Genomic DNA, 16178 nt, shown 5'->3' on the forward strand with positions numbered 1-16178 from the left:
GAACGTTTTACCATTCAGGTCCAAAAAGTCACTTTCTGAGCTACAATGGGCACATATGTATGGAAGGTTGTATGGTTCAAATAAAAAATGGGGTGTTGTCAAAAAGTGATTTGATTCAAATGGATTTACCGTTAGACTTCGACATCTTGGATATTTGGGAATTGATACTGGTAAATGGTATACACAGATTGATAAAGCAATAAACTACTGGTAATAGACGTTTTTCAGCTGCATGACTGACTGTGTTTCTGGTCACATGGCCCAAAAAGTCAACAGGCTGTGCTGTGTCTTCATCCCTCTACAATATAGGAGACCAGAGCTGTTCTGTTTTTAGTGACACCCTCCCATCAGTCAAACCAACAGGGTCTTCCTTTTACTTCTGATACCCTCCCTCTGCATTAACACACCGGAGCCATTTCTTTATTTGTGACGTTTTTCCTTGTAAATTCAAACACAGTTCCTTATTTTACGTCGCCCTCAGTTAAGCCAACAGGTTGTTCCTTTATTTGCATCTCTCGAACTCTCCTGTGTGATAGAACAAACAAGCAGTTGCTTCATGTGTCTCCCTCCCCCTGCAAAAGAACAAACAGGCAATTCCTTTATTTAAGTCTCCCTCCCTGGTTGATAGAGCAAACTGGCTGTTCAACGTCTCCCTCGCTCTGAGATAGAGATCAAATCAAATTGTCACATGCGCCGAATACAAGAGGTGTAGACCTTAACGTGAAATGCTTACTTACAAGCCCTTAACCAACAGTGCAGTTCAAGAAGAGTTAAGAAAATATTTACCAAATAGAGTAAAAAGTAACACAATAACGAGGCTATATACAAGGGGTACCGAGTCAGTGTGCGGGGATACAGGTTAGAGGTAATTTGTACATGTAGGTAGGGGTGAAGTGACTATGCATAGATAATAAAACAGTGAGTAGCAGCAGTGTACAAAACAAATGGAGGGGTGAGGGCAATGTAATAGTCCGGTGGCCATTTGATTAGTTGTTCAGCAGTCTTATGGCTTGGGGGTAGAAGCTGTTAAGGAGCCTTTTGGTCCTAGACTTGGCACTCCGGTACCACTTGCCGTGCGGTAGCAGAGAGGACAGTCCATGACTAAGGTGACTGGAGTCTGACAATTTTATGGGCTTTCCTCTGACACCACCTATTATATTGATCCTGGATTGCAGGAAGCTTGGCCCCAGTGATGTACTGGGCCGTACGCACTACTCTCTGAAGCGCCTTACGGTCAGATGCCCTGCAGTTGCCATACCAGGCGGTGATGCAACCGGTCAGGATGCTCTCGATGATGCAGCTGTAGAACCTTTTGAGGATCTGGGGACCCATGCCAAATATTTTCCGTCTCCTGAGGGGGAAAAGGTTTTGTTATGCCCTCTATTCGACTATCTTGGTGTGCTTGGAACATGATAGATCGTTGGTGACGTGAACACCAATGAACTTGAAACTCTCGACCCGCTCCACTACAGCCCCGTTTCCTGTAGTCCACGATCAGATTCTTTGTCTTGCTCACATTGAGGGAGAGGTTGTTGTCCTGGCACCACACTGCCAGTTCTCTGACCTCCTTATAGGGTGGTCTCATCGTTGTCGGTGATCAGGCCTACCACTGTTGTGTTGTCAGCTAACTTAATGATGGTGATGAAGTCATGTTTGGCGTGGGATGCAGTCGTGGGTGAACAGGGAGTACAGGAGGGGACCAAGCACGCATCCCTGAGGGCCCCCAGTGTTGAGGATCAGCACAGCAGACGTGTTGTTGCTGACCCTAACCACCTGGGGGCGGCCCATCAGGAAGTCCAGGATCCAGTTCCAGAGCGAAGTATTTAGTCCCAGGGTCCTTAGCTTAGTGTTGATATTTGAGGGCACTATAGTGTTGAATGCTGAGCTGTAGTCAATGAACAGCATTCTCACATAGGTGTTCCTTTTGTCCAGGTGGGAAAGTGCAGTGTGGATTGCGATTGAGATTGCGTCATCTGTGGATCTGTTTGGGCTGTATGCGAATTGGAGTGGGTCTAGAGTATCCGGGAGGATGCTGTTGCTAGACATGTCGTAGCCATATTGTGAAATCAGGAGTGATTTGCATTACACACCATCCCTATATCAAATATAGATTTTTTTTGTCTGGGTATTCGTACTCCTCGGCTTATTCCACATTTTATGTTACAGCTCGAATTCAAAATGGATTAAATAGATGTTCTCCCTCACCCGTCTACACGCACACAATACCCCACAATGAAAGTGAAAACGTGTTTAGACATTTTAGCAAATTTATTGAAAATGAAATACCTCATTTACAGGTATTCAAAGCCCTTTGGCAGCGATTAAAGCTGTGAGTCTTTCTGGGTAAGTCTCTAAGAGCTTTGCACACTGGGATTGTACAAGATTTTCCCATTATTCTTTTCAAAATTCTTCAAGCTCTGTCAAATTATTTGGTGATCATTGCTAGACAACCATTTCCAAGTCTTGCTAGAGATTTTAATGCAGATTTAAGTCAAAACTAACTCCAGTGTAGGTTTGGCCTTATGTTTTAGGTTATTATCCTGCTGAAAGGTGAATTCATCTACCAGTGTCTGGTGGAAGGCAGACCGAACCAGGTGTTCCTCTAGGATTTTGCCTGCGCCATTCAGCTTTTTTTTTTTTTTAATCCTGAAATATTCCACAGTCCTTAATGATTACAAGCATACCCATAACATGATGCAGCCACCACTATCCTTGACAAATTGGAGAATGGTACTCAGTAATGTGTTGGATTTGCCCCAAACATAACACTTTGTATTTAGGACAAAAAGTAAAATTACTTTGCCACATTTTTTGCAGTATTATTTTAGTGCCTTGTTGCAAACAGGATGCATGTTTTAGAATATTTGTATTCTGTACAAGCTTCCTTTTCACCCTGTCAATTAGGTTAGTATTGTGGAGTAACTACAATGTTGTTGATCCATCCTCAGTTTTCTATCACAGCCATTAAACAGTTTGTCTCGTAAATCCCTGAGCCATTTCCTTCCTCTCCGGCAACAGTGTTAGAAAGGATGCCTATATCTTTGTAGTGACTGGGTGTATCGATACACCATCCAAAGTGTAATTAATAACTTCACCATGCTCAAAGGGAAATTCAATGTCTTTTTTATCCCATCAACCAAATGTGCCCTTCTTTGCGAGGCATTGTAAAACATCCCTGGTCTTTGTGGTTTAAATGTACTGCTCGACTGAGGGACCTTGCAGGTAATTGTGTGGGGTACAGAGATGAAGTAGTCATTCAAAAATCATGTTAACTATTATTGCATACAGTGTTGTCCATGAAATTTACATGACACATTTTTACTCCTGTACTTATTTATGCTTGCCATAACAAAAGGAGTTGAATACTAAGACTCAAGACTATAACTTTTTTTATTAATTTGTAAAAATGTCAATATAATTCGACTTTGACATTGTGTGGTATTGTGTTTAGGCCAGTGACCCCAAAAATAGGCCAGTGGCCCAAAAAATCTCAATTTAAAACAGCAAAATGTGGGAAAAGTTGGGGTATGAATACTTTGAAGGCACTGTCCAATACCATTTTTAATTTAACTTATTGTGCATGTATCTGGACACAGGTAGCAAGACAAATAGCAAAGCAAGACAAAAAACTAAAGTCACTAGAGAAGGGGAACCTTGCATCTCTGAGAAATTCAAATTAAAAAGTCTATTACAGGAGCAAACAGATAGGGGATTCAATTAACCATATGAGCACAAGACGTTGAAAGATGGGAACCACCATAAATTGTCAAAGATGCAATATCCTGCACAAGAGTTTGCTGTGGTAACTTGCATCAATCTATCTTCATCCCTCAGTCGTGTTGTTTTCTTCTCTTTTGCTTATGGTCTTTCTTCATCTCATTTTGTCTCTTTATTCAGCTTTTCTTCCTTGAGGAGAAGTGGAGTACAGCTCTTCTCACCAACACAGCTATGTTGCCATGGAAACAAGGAGGTGAAATGGAGACATGTTTTTGTTGTTTCCAGGGAGAACCAGGTGGAAAGCATCTCTGTATTCAGGTGCACTGGCAAACTGATCATATGAACGATGAAGACAATCGATGTTGATCTTGCTCATTTAATGATATATTCTAACAATCATAGCAGGTTTCAGTGGTCAGTGTTCATGATCAATTCTATAGCTCTAGTAATGAACACAATGAATTTACCAACACTGTGCTCACCTTATTCAATTATACCCCATGTGTCTTTATAGGATGTTTATATCAACTAAATTTGAGGATGAATGTATTTTGGCACCAAAAAAAAGATGGTAAAAAGCACAGACAAAGCACTCATTGTAAATTATTTTGAGAATGTATAGAAGGTACATAAATACTGCCAGGCGCTTCTACATACCGATGCAAATAAAATATGAAAACAGCTATTCACAAAATGCAGCATCAAATCTCTGCTTCCATTGTATATGCATTATGGGTATTGCTAGCCAAGTACTCTCCACCATTTTCTCATTTGCACATGTTATGAACATCAGAGACCAGTAGATGGCAGTTGCCTCTGGACAGCTTGTATGAAGAATATCCAATTAATGAGACTTCAATGGCAGCCTGAAACTATGAGTGATTAGAGAAACAGAGAACACAGTGGTTTGAAAGGTACATTAGGCTACTTTGTAACACAGCATCAGTTTGCAGAAGGTGAGGTATGGAGGATTATTAAATCAGGCATGACCTAGTAGACCTGAGGTAAAAAAAATTCAAGCCATGACGCATTGGGGGATTCTGACTGGTGTATGTGGACAACTCCATATAGTGACTGTGACCTGCACAATATGGCTTGATCTAATAAGAGATACACAAAAGACAGGCTGCAGTGGACGTGCATGTGTCTGCAACCATTACCCCGTTTTCTTCAACCAAAAACACATTTGACAAGCTGTGGTTTTTCTTTTTGCCAATACCTTGATCAACTTTATACTGGTTGTTGTACTGTTATACTAGCTGAGTACTTTAAGCATTCACATTTGGTCTGGCAGGCATGAAAGCTTCCAGTGTTTAAGATGGTAAAATAAAAGTGAAATGGATTATGGGATAGAGGGCAAATAGGGTGTAAGCATTTCATCATACAATGCTGGAACATACTATTATGTAACTCACAGAAATATTTGTCTCTTGGCTTGGATTCAATAATAAAAAATAAACAATACAATTGTGCCAACATGACTTCCCAAATATCATGCAAATGGCCACTGTTCTGATGTCAAAATGAATGATACAGTAAAATGAATGATACATTAAATCATTATGTGCAGCAAGTTATGTAACAAAACTGGTTATTATTACTGTAACTGCATAATAAGGAACAAACTAGTAGGTCGTAAATTACCAACCAGGCTGCTGTCTGATAAACAAGCTCTAGTGTAAGTGTGAAGGACTTTGAATACCTGAGCCGACAAGGTGAAAAATCTGTCTGTGCCCTTGAGCAAGGCACTTAAACCTAATTTGCTCCAGAGGTACCATACTACTATGGCCGACCCTGTAAAACAACACATTTCACTGCACCCATTCATGTGACAAAATATATATTTTTAAATATATTGGGATTTCACTCTATGAACATTGCAAAAGAAACTAAATACATCTAAAAAGGTATTACTTTGGGAAATGCACTGTGAGAGCTGAGACAATCACACTGTGACACTGACAAAATAGAGCCCAGCCAGGACCTCACCACAGCAGAGGTTCCAAAGGTTCTCATATGATGAACCATGTAAGGGAGGGGGATAATCTAGTTCTGATGCCACATGACCAGCTCACTGCCCTTCCTTTCACCACTCTGTTACTCCCCCCTGAACTGCCAAAGATCCCATGTACTGTATACCGTGTCTGAGTACTGGGCTACACAAATGTTTAAACTTGATAGCACCTGTTCAACTGTTACTGTACAGATTGGGTTACAACAATGGTGGCAAACTTATGGTAGTTTAGTACCACTTCAGTTAGAAAATCTATAACATTTCCTGCTGTATTTGATTTAAAGGGATTTCTAATTAACAACACCCATTGCTCAAATGCACACAAGAGCTAAAACCACTGCTCATCATAGTTATGGCATACAGCAGGCTACTGTACACTTTTATAATAAGGCCTAAAACATTTTTACTGGGTAGGTGACAAATAGGCCTAAGGCTATATCTCTAAAATTATGATAAATTCACAATTATTTCATTATTGCACACATGTTCTCTTTATTTCTCCCTCTACTGAATGTTCTGGCAAAGGGAAAAGTCAAATTTAGGTTAATGATAAGAAACCATATGTCAGGGTACTGCAGTTTAATTCCAGACAATAATTCAAATATTCTCTTAATGGGTGATTATCCCAACAAAAGGAGGATGATCCTGTATTTGAATGTGAACACGTCTGCCAAGAGGTTCTCTGAGGCTTCTGTGTGTGTCACAACTGCGTATTATAAATGTCTTCACTTCATTGTACGCTACAATAATAGCTCTAATGGAGTATGATGTGAAAAATAGTTTGGTTTTTCAGTCTGACTTTCAGTGTTAAGATTTTATTTTTATTTATTTAACCAGGAAGGGCTCATTGAGATTTGAAATCTCTTTTTCAAGAGCGTCCTGACCAAGATAGGCTGCACCAAGTCAATACACAATTACAGGCTGCACCAAGTCAATACACAATTACAGACAACATGAACAACTACAGGTAATCTAGTAAAACAATTGAATTCACAAGATCATAAAACAACAAATAAAATAAAAACATTGACAGGTCAGGGAATCAGCCTCAAAATCCTTAATCAATGATTTAAAAATCACCAATTGGGACAAGTTCTTCCAGTTTAAAAGTATTTTGTAAGGCGTTCCAAGCCGATGGCGCAGAGTACATAAAAGCCCTTTTACCAAATTCAGTTCGGACATTTGAAACAGTTAGCAGGATAAAGTCCTGCGAACGAAGAGAGTACCCACCACATTTCAGAACAAAATAATGCCCAAATAAAATGGCAGTAAACCCCAAATGGCTTTGTAAATAAAAGTATACCAGTGACTGAGCCTACAATTGACTAGAGAAGGCCAGCCAACCCTTGTATGTAAAGTGTAGATAGAAAGTTGCCTCATCTTGTGTTTTCAGTTGCTTGCTGATAGTAAGGTATCTCTGTCTAATCTGAGCTCTTTGGGGAGTAGTATGGCCTAACCCTGCTCAACCTCATGTTCTTAGTTTCTGTCTGTTCGTTTCAAGACATAATAGGACCCTTGAGATATCAGAACTGCAAGCTAATCTGTAAAGGCCTTTGTGAAGGAGGCGTGACAGGAAGTTCTTGTAATGGGTTGGTGTTACGCAAATATGATGCAGTTTCTCAATAGTGACTGGCCTATGCTTAAGAAAAGGAATGATTCACATTTCTCATATCAGGCCCTCAGATCTATTTATACAGTAGCATACCTCATTTGTTGAAACTGAAGCATCCACATGGCTTGGGGTTTTGTCCAAATGTAAATTATGACAGGAAAGGAGTAAGTCTGATAGGAGAAAATGTACCTGAACTTGTGTGGCATGGCTGAAGTTTCAGTCACAGTTTGGTGACCCAATACACAAAGGAAACATAATTAAAGTTGTTTTTAGTACAGAACAACAACAGTTCTGCACGCGATCATTTGCGATTGAACTAGTTATAGACCTGACTTGTCTGGCATATAGCCAAACTGTGGAATTACAACGTATGGGGGGAAAATAATTTCCATGGGGCTTTAATGTGCAATTTATTGAGAACAGTACCTTGTTATGAATACTATATTGCCACATCAAACAATACATGTAACGGCTCACTTCTAAAGACAGACATTACAGATTTAAAAGTAAGACATCCTGACTGACTGTGGCCCAAAGAGACCATTAGCCACAGACAACTACACTTCCATTAGTGATGCTCCGCCAGACACTGAGCACCTGTTGGACACCTATTAGTGACCCTGTTGCTGAGAGGGACTGTTATTGATAATGGGGTGAGGTGGTTAGTCAGCACCTTACTCTTCACATCTGATAGAATGAGCTGTGAAGGAAGACATCACTTTTTTGTAAAGTTATGTAGTCTACCATATTTTAGGGATATATATATTCTTGTCAACAACTAGGTCAAGTCACAAAATACTGCCTAATTTGTCATGATGTCTGACAAAGACGTCTTGTCTGGGAGTGTTTGACACTTGTAACTGTACTTTTCATTGAAGCACTGCGGCATTAGTGTGATTATCCACAAGTTAAGATGAGCTATAAGAATAGATTTGACAGTATGTCTTCGTAAATTGTAATGCAGTCTACCAAGACAAAACATTTGTGAACAGCCCCATGGGTGACCTGCCAATTGTACTGCAATTAAATGATGCCTTGTGCATAAGTGTAATACATTCAAAACACATTGTATGTTCATATTCTTATTTAAGTAACTTATTAAATATCCCCACCATTGTTTACTATATGAAGTCTATTCATAATAAAACCTGAAAAATATAAATTGTGGCATTATTAGCTTACTGCATGCAGCATGGGTGAAATTGTAAAACAAAAAAACAATGTCCTCTTAGAAGACCTGTTGATAAAACAATGCCCTAAGCCTACTGACAACTGTCCCACTGCCACCAGTAACAATAATAATAGCCTAACAGTGATTATTATCATATTTTTTCCCAACCATTTTAGATGCATTTAACCAGGAAGTCTCTTACGTGTGAACCTTAAGAGACCAGGTACTTGTAACTATAGGAAGAGTAATATTTATACTATTTGTTCTGTTTAAAAACTCATATTCGTATGGCATTCCTGTTGAAAACAGTTTTAATCTATGAGCTATGGCTTCATACAAAGTTTACACAGCAGATCAGAGTCCAATGAGTACAGTAATTTTTACATCACAGTTAGAGTGAATTCAGGAAGTGCATTGAAATTAAATATGATAAATGCCTATTGTTTGCTTCTTGAATTCACTTAATTAAAAATGGAATTGATCCCTGCCCTGGCCTGGGCCAACAGTATTTAATGTGATACAAATCCATAGGAGGCAGCTGTTGGGAGATTAACATTAGGCCCAATTCAGCTTCCATAGACTACAGAACATGTCATCCAATACATTTGTGAGCATGCCATCACTCGCTGCCCACAAAACAATGCTTTAATACAGAAATAACACGTCGGTCCGTGCCTATGTATCCAACGTGAGGACAACAGTAGGCCTAGGCCGCCTAGGACAGATAAACCATATGAACAACCATACATGTTTGATGAACCAATAGTCCTAGAGATTATCAAATGTTATATGAAAATCGTAGCCAACTAAAATAAAAGCGTAGCAAATAGGAGTCCACTGCAAAGTCGTCAGAGGATGTGTGTAGGTGTAGCGACTATAGTGTCACGGAAGGGGGAAATAAAGCAACAATGTTGCGATCCAATTATCAGCTGAGCAAATGGAACTTGGAAGGTAACAAAGGAAACCGATAGGCTACATTTTCTGCTGTTAGTTACAAAAAATGCGTTAATCGTCGTGTTTAAACGGATTATTACAAGTGATAACAAAGCACACATTTAAAAAAAGACAGGATTTGGGGGGGTATAAACATTGTACGTGCACACAATGTTGCAACAACAGTAGCAACTCACCGTCGCAGACGCCAGGCTGCAGTCTGTCAAGGTGAGGTGGTGCGGTTCCCATCTCCGTAAGAATTTTGAGGTTAGAATTTTGCTGAGGAAGGTCCGAGGGTGTTTCACCACACACACCTGGATGTCCCCCTCCTGTAGTAGTTTATATCGCATCCCGCTGCTGCAATGGAGAAGGGTTCTCTTGCACGGCCCGGCGCCTAACTTAATATTATTCCCCTCGGGTGGCGTCGACGCAGACATCTCCCCCAGCAAAGGCTTGCTCTCCTCAGATTGATAGAATTGTTTATTATGTAGCTCGTTACCCTCGCCGCTGCTGTTAAAATCCATATTCAACTAGTCGCAAAAATATCCTATAGGTAACAATGTAGGCCTATCTAATATTCGTTTTTTAAATATATATTTAAAAAGAAAAGCCAATTGGGTTGGATTGTAAACCTTGGGAGCAAAGCTACCGCGATACGACCTCAATTGTTAAAAGAGTGTTGTGGGCGAAAAACAGACACGGCGGAGCCACTGATAGAAAAGCCATGAAAGAGTCTTTGATGGGGGTATTTCAGAACGGAAAAGTAAAAGAGCAGTTATTGGATAGGCAAATAATCCTATATCCACACCATTCCCACTGTAATGTCTATCCTGTCCGCGTTTAGCACCCCCAAAGAGCTACTCAATATGTTCGGGCCATGTCCATTCTGCCAGCCCCAGTCCAGATAACATCTTCCACAGATTGAACTCATACAAGTCACGTAGCTTTGATACAAAACACCCAAATCCAAAGGCGACGTGTTTCTTCGTGTTTTTGGTCTTTAAACGGTCATTGGCATGGTTCCTTTTTACTGTCTTTTTCTTCTATCTTCGTGAAAGAACCCAAGCACTTCGATAGAGCCACTTGGATTGGTCCCTTCTCGTTCATGTGATACCAAAGTGACGTCAATGGGGAGGCAAGCGGATGCGCTGTGCGTCTTTTAGCTCCACTGTCTGCTGCCTACTATGTGATAGGAGGGTGTACAGTTCCCTCAACACAAAAATGGAGGGCGCACGACCTACATGTCAATTTTCTCGTCTAGCAGTGTTGTCTCTATTTTTGTTAAAGACTGCGTTTGACACGGAAATCAATCATTCTACTTAATAAATGTTGCTGGAATCACGGGCGTTATGAATCATAAGAAGACCCGATAGGATACTGAGGGAAACATATGACAATATTTAATATGAGGATATCCACCTAATTTTCGGTAGGCTACAGTTTCAATTACAAACCGAAAACGGTTGTAGGCTATAGTTTCAATTGTATTGCAAATTCTTTAGCGTTTTGACTCACATTATAATAAACATGAATCACTGACAGTTTCCCTTTAACTGTGAGCTCAATGTTGATACTTCATTCCCAGAATTGATTGATTAGCATCCACACGGTCTGTCTGATGGGGAAGTGCACAACACATACCCATTAAAACTGTTTCAGCAATGGGTCAGAGACTCCCAGTCCCATTCTTGACCGACAGTGACAGTATGTATTGATGTTTCCAGATTAAATCTAAGAAAACAGTTGTCACAAACCTACTGTATGTAACAGCCTTTGTTGACAATACTGTATGGGCATGCTGAAGGGTATACTGAGTTGGATAAGTATTGCAGAGATAGAAGAGTAACCTCTAATGTTGCGTTCATAACCAAGTGAGAAGTGGGAATTTACTACATATGACTGGCAAATATCCACTTGAACCGTCATCCAACTGGTAATTACAAGTGGGACCTCATATCATCATGAGCTCTGATGTCACCTTGCTAACAGCATTTTCAGTAGTTAAACGCAACAAAACATTTATAAAAAGCAATCTACTAATATGGTTTTTGAACACGGTAACTTATTTACAAGCATGATAGCTGTACTTTTAGTTATGGTTTATGCAGCTTGTTGGCCATTAGCCAATCAGCGTTTCTCAATTAATTCAATGCATGTGAATGCATCCAACTGGTATTTACGGCATCACAACTGGTCAATTCCTACCTCCCACTTGGTTACGAACGCAGCATTGTCTTAAGTAATTGCGCCTGTTCTTTTCATTAACGTTTGGAAATTATGTTTTGTTTGTGGGGAGGGACACAGCAGGTAGACTAGAGTTAAGCAATAAGGCCTGAGGAGGTGTGGTATATGGCCAATATACCACGGCTAACAGTTGTTGTTATGCCTTAATACAGCCCTTAGCCGTGGTATATTGGCCATATAAGGCACTCCGCAATGCGTCGTGCATAAGAACAGCCCTTAGCCATGGTATATTGGCCATATACCACATCCCCTCGTGCATTATTGCTTAAATATACCATGGCTTTCATCCAATCAGAATTCAGGGCTCAAACCACCCAGTTTATAATGTGAAATATACAGTACCTTGGACACTAAACTCATGGGTCACACTGTCAAAAACAAGCAGCTCTCCAAAGATGCACAATGCAGAAACCGCTCCGCCATTTCCTGGTTGCTAAAATTCTAATAGTTTGCCCAATTTCAGTTTATGACAAAAGAAGCAAGTATAGTGTAGAGAATCATTGTACCATCTAAACCGCTGTGAAATATATTTTACATAACCAAAAATATAGTATTTTCAGCACTGTACAAAACTGAAAGTAAGATGCAAAATGAAACTTAAGAACGGGAAGCATAGAAATAGCGTGCATAGAACATATCTATCGCATCTTAGATCTATAACTAACATTTCTGTGAATTTGGTCGGGTCACCAAATAATACATATTGCTTCGTCTCTCCACTAAGGTCTCGATGCTCCCACTGGGAGCTGAACACATTTCTCTGAATGCTTTTTCAATTCCACCCACTCCCATTACTCAACTTGACCACAACATTGCAGAGATAGACACTCTTACCAATTGTGCTCCATATTTGCATCACACAATAGCAAGCCTTGGTCTGTCATGCTTGAACGTTTAGTAAAGCTGAAAGTGAAAGACAATGTGACTGTCATTATGCAGTTTAGACATTTCAGATATAAGAGGAAGTTAAATAACCCCCTATGTAGTCTGTTCTTTAAATGATAAACCACACTCAAATGCAACAAACATAAGGAGGTCCCAATACCTTAGGGCATAACAGATTGTTTCCTAATTTCTGATTAATTAATTCCTTTACAATCAGCATTCATATTTAAACATTGATTACACTCAACATAAATCTCAAAACAGGTTTTGTCAAAGCAATGAGTGTCAAGTGCTGGTGGCTTTCTGATATGCTTCCCTTCACATGCCACTGGTAGACATGAACAAGTCTCATCAAGTTGTCCGGCAGCACAGTCTCTCAGGTCTCAGTTTAACATTAGCCACTCAGTGTCCCAAGTCACAAGATCTCTTGTTAAATTATGAGGATGTAATGAGAGCAGCTTGGTTTAAATTAATTAACTCTATCCTGATTATCTTCAGTAATCCTGTTGTGTTAAAAGGGAAACTCCACTCAAAAACGATTTGGCAATTTTTTAAATATATTTTTTAATTAGTCCACAGCAGTCAAGTTGTAAAGATATTGGTCTTTCAAGAAGCAAAGAGTCACCATCCACATCATCATCATTTAAAATGCATCATATGGCTGTTTTCTTTTGCTTCTTGAAAGTCCAATATTTTAACTTGACTGATGACATGAGAAACATTTTGGGACTGTATTAACAGTAGACTAATTTAACATTTTTTAATAAAAATAGTTTGAGTGGAGTATCCCTTTAATCCCATGTCTGCCAGTCATCTGACATACACACACTTGAAATCTGGAGAGGATTCTGTTGGTTAACTACTGTTTCCGAGAGATTAAAACCAACAATAACGGATTATTTGGGGAAATAACTCCTCAGTAACCCCCGAATATAAAAAACAAAAAACATCCTGAATGCTACTTGATTTAAACCACTTCAAGCAGGGCTGAAGTCACAGAGGAATAACTACCCATTTGACCAGACAGAGTCGTGTTTAATCCATTTTGTTAAACCAAAAGACTCATGATTGAGCTCATTCCATGACACCTTCCTTGCTACTCCACAGAATTGAATACAAAATACAAATAGCTTTGAATTTATGTTCCTCTCACATCCCTATTTTGGTTAACAACCACTTGATGGTACTATTGCAGAATTCCCAGAAGAACAGTGCTTAAGTGCAAGTGTTTTGATAGCTACACATGGGTGAATGTTTTGTGAAAGCACTGTTTCGACCACTGAATGTGGATAGTGTTTAAACTGTGTGAGGGACACTGGAATGTTGAGCGTCTCTCAGCAATACACTGTAACATGCTGCAAGTAAACAGTGTTAAGTGGAGATTGTGATACAGTATAATATGTGTTGTTGGTGCTTTCAGAGGTGTCCTGAGCTCTGTTGGCTGCATTAAGGCATTAAGTGTGTGTGTGAATGCATTTTCTCTAATACTGTATGTGTCTGTGAGTGCTGTAGTGTATAGGTGATGAGTTGCCCTTCTATTGAGACGGAAAGCAACAACTGTAACTCACACAGAACAAATGGGGTCAACAGATGCCACATTTGTCCACTCTGACTGGAAAGCCAGTTCAAAGGTCATCAGCCAATTATATTCAGCAACTTAAAAGCCAATTTATGCTTGATCCGAAAATTTGGTCAGAGTCTCCCTAATGGAGGGTGCGACGCAATTACAGAGCCTCTGGAGGCATGCAGATGCCAAATTGAGATCTGTACCGCATCGTCATGCACCTCCCAAATTTTGTAACAATGCAGAGGGCTCCATATACAATTGAAGTCGGAAGTTTACATACACTTAGGTTGGAGTTATTAAAACTCGTTTTTCAACCACTCCACAAATTTCTTGTTAACAAAAGATAGTTTTGGCAAGTTGGTTAGGACATCTACTTTTACGTAATTTTTCCAACAATTGTTTACAGATTATTTCACTGTATCACAATTCCAGTGGGTCAGAAGTTTACATACACCAAGTTGACTGTGCCTTTAAACAGCTTGGAAAATTCCAGAAAATTATGTAATGCTTTAGTAGCTTCTCATAGTCTAATTGACATAATTGGAGTGAATTGGAGGTGTACCTGTGAATGCATTTCAAGACCTACCTTAAAACTCAGTGCCTCTTTGCTTGACATCATGGAACAATCAATAGAAATCAGCCAAGACCTCAGAAAAAAATTGGAGGCCTCCACAAGTCTGGTTCATCCTTGGAAGCAATTTCCAAACGCCTGAAGGTACCACGTTCATCTGTACAAACAATAGTACGCAAGTATAAACACCATGGGACCACGCAGCCGTCATACCGCTCAGGAAGGAGACGCGTTCTGTCTCCTAGAAATGAACGTACTTTGGTGCGAAAAGTACAAATCCATCCCAGAACAACAGCAAAGGACCTTGTGAAGATGCTGGAGGAAACAGGTACAAACGTATCTATATCCACAGTAAAACAAGTCCTATATCGACATAACCTGAAATGCCGCTGAGCAAGGAAGAAGCCACTGCTCTGAAACAGCCATAAAAAAAAAAAACTACGGTTTGCAACTGCACATGGGGACAAAGATTGTACTTTTTGGAGAAATGTCCTCTGGTCTGATGAAACAAAAATAGAACTGTTTGGCCATAATGACCATCGTTATGTTTGGAGGAAAAAGGGGGAGGCTTGCATGCCGAAGAACACCATCCCAACCATGAGGCACGGGGGTGGCAGCATCATGTTGTGGGGGTGCTTTACTGCAGGAAGGACTGGTGCACTTCACAAAATAGATGGCATCATGAGGGTGGAAAATTATGTGGATATATTGAAGCAACATCAAGACATCAGTCAGGAAGTTAAAGCTTGGTCGCAAATGGGTCTTCCAAATGGACATGGACCCCAAGCATACTTCCAAAGTTGTGGCAAAATGGCTTAAGGACAACAAAGTCAAGGTATTGGAGTGGCCGTCACAAAGCCCTGACCTCAATCCCATAGAAAATGTGTGGCCAGAACTGAAAAAGCGTGTGCGAGCAAGGCCTACAAACCTGACTCAGTTACACCAGCTCTGTCAGGAGGAATGGGCCAAGATTCACACAACTTATTGTGGGAAGCTTGTGGAATGCTACCTGAGACGTTTGACCCAAATTAAACAATTTAAAGGCAATGCTACCAAATACTAATTGAGTATATGTAAACTTCTGACCCACTGGGAATGTGATGAAAGAAATAAAAGCTGAAATAAATCATTCTCACTACTATTATTCTGACATTTCACATTCTTAAAATAAAGTGGTGATCCTAACTGACTTAAGACAGGGAATTTTTACTAGGATTAAATGTCAGGAATTGTGAAAAACTGAGTTTAAATGTATTTGGCTAAGGTGTATGTAAACTTCCGACTTCAACTGTAGCTCCGCATTTACATGATTGGTTGACGGTAGGTGGGGGCGGGAGGTCCTGTATAAACAAACTCACTTACTTGACAACAGCTCTGCGAAGCACAAGAAGTATGAATGCCCGGACTTCTACAGAGGCCATATCACCGTAAATGCTGCATGGCCAATGCAGATGTTGGATTGAC

General features: G+C 40.0%; 1 protein-coding gene across 1 annotated transcript in view; it reads right to left on the minus strand.

The window, feature by feature from the left end:
- The window catches only part of cmip (c-Maf inducing protein), a 54361-nt gene extending 38183 nt beyond the window's left edge, over positions 1-16178 (minus strand). Inside the window, exon 1 of the mRNA XM_071343146.1 lies at positions 9645-16178. Within this exon, the coding sequence (XP_071199247.1) occupies positions 9645-9971 (327 nt within the window). The 5' untranslated portion in view covers positions 9972-16178. The remainder of the gene's footprint in view (positions 1-9644) is intronic.

Source organism: Salvelinus alpinus, chromosome 15, assembly GCF_045679555.1.
Source record: "Salvelinus alpinus chromosome 15, SLU_Salpinus.1, whole genome shotgun sequence".
Taxonomy (NCBI): Eukaryota; Metazoa; Chordata; class Actinopteri; order Salmoniformes; family Salmonidae; genus Salvelinus; species Salvelinus alpinus.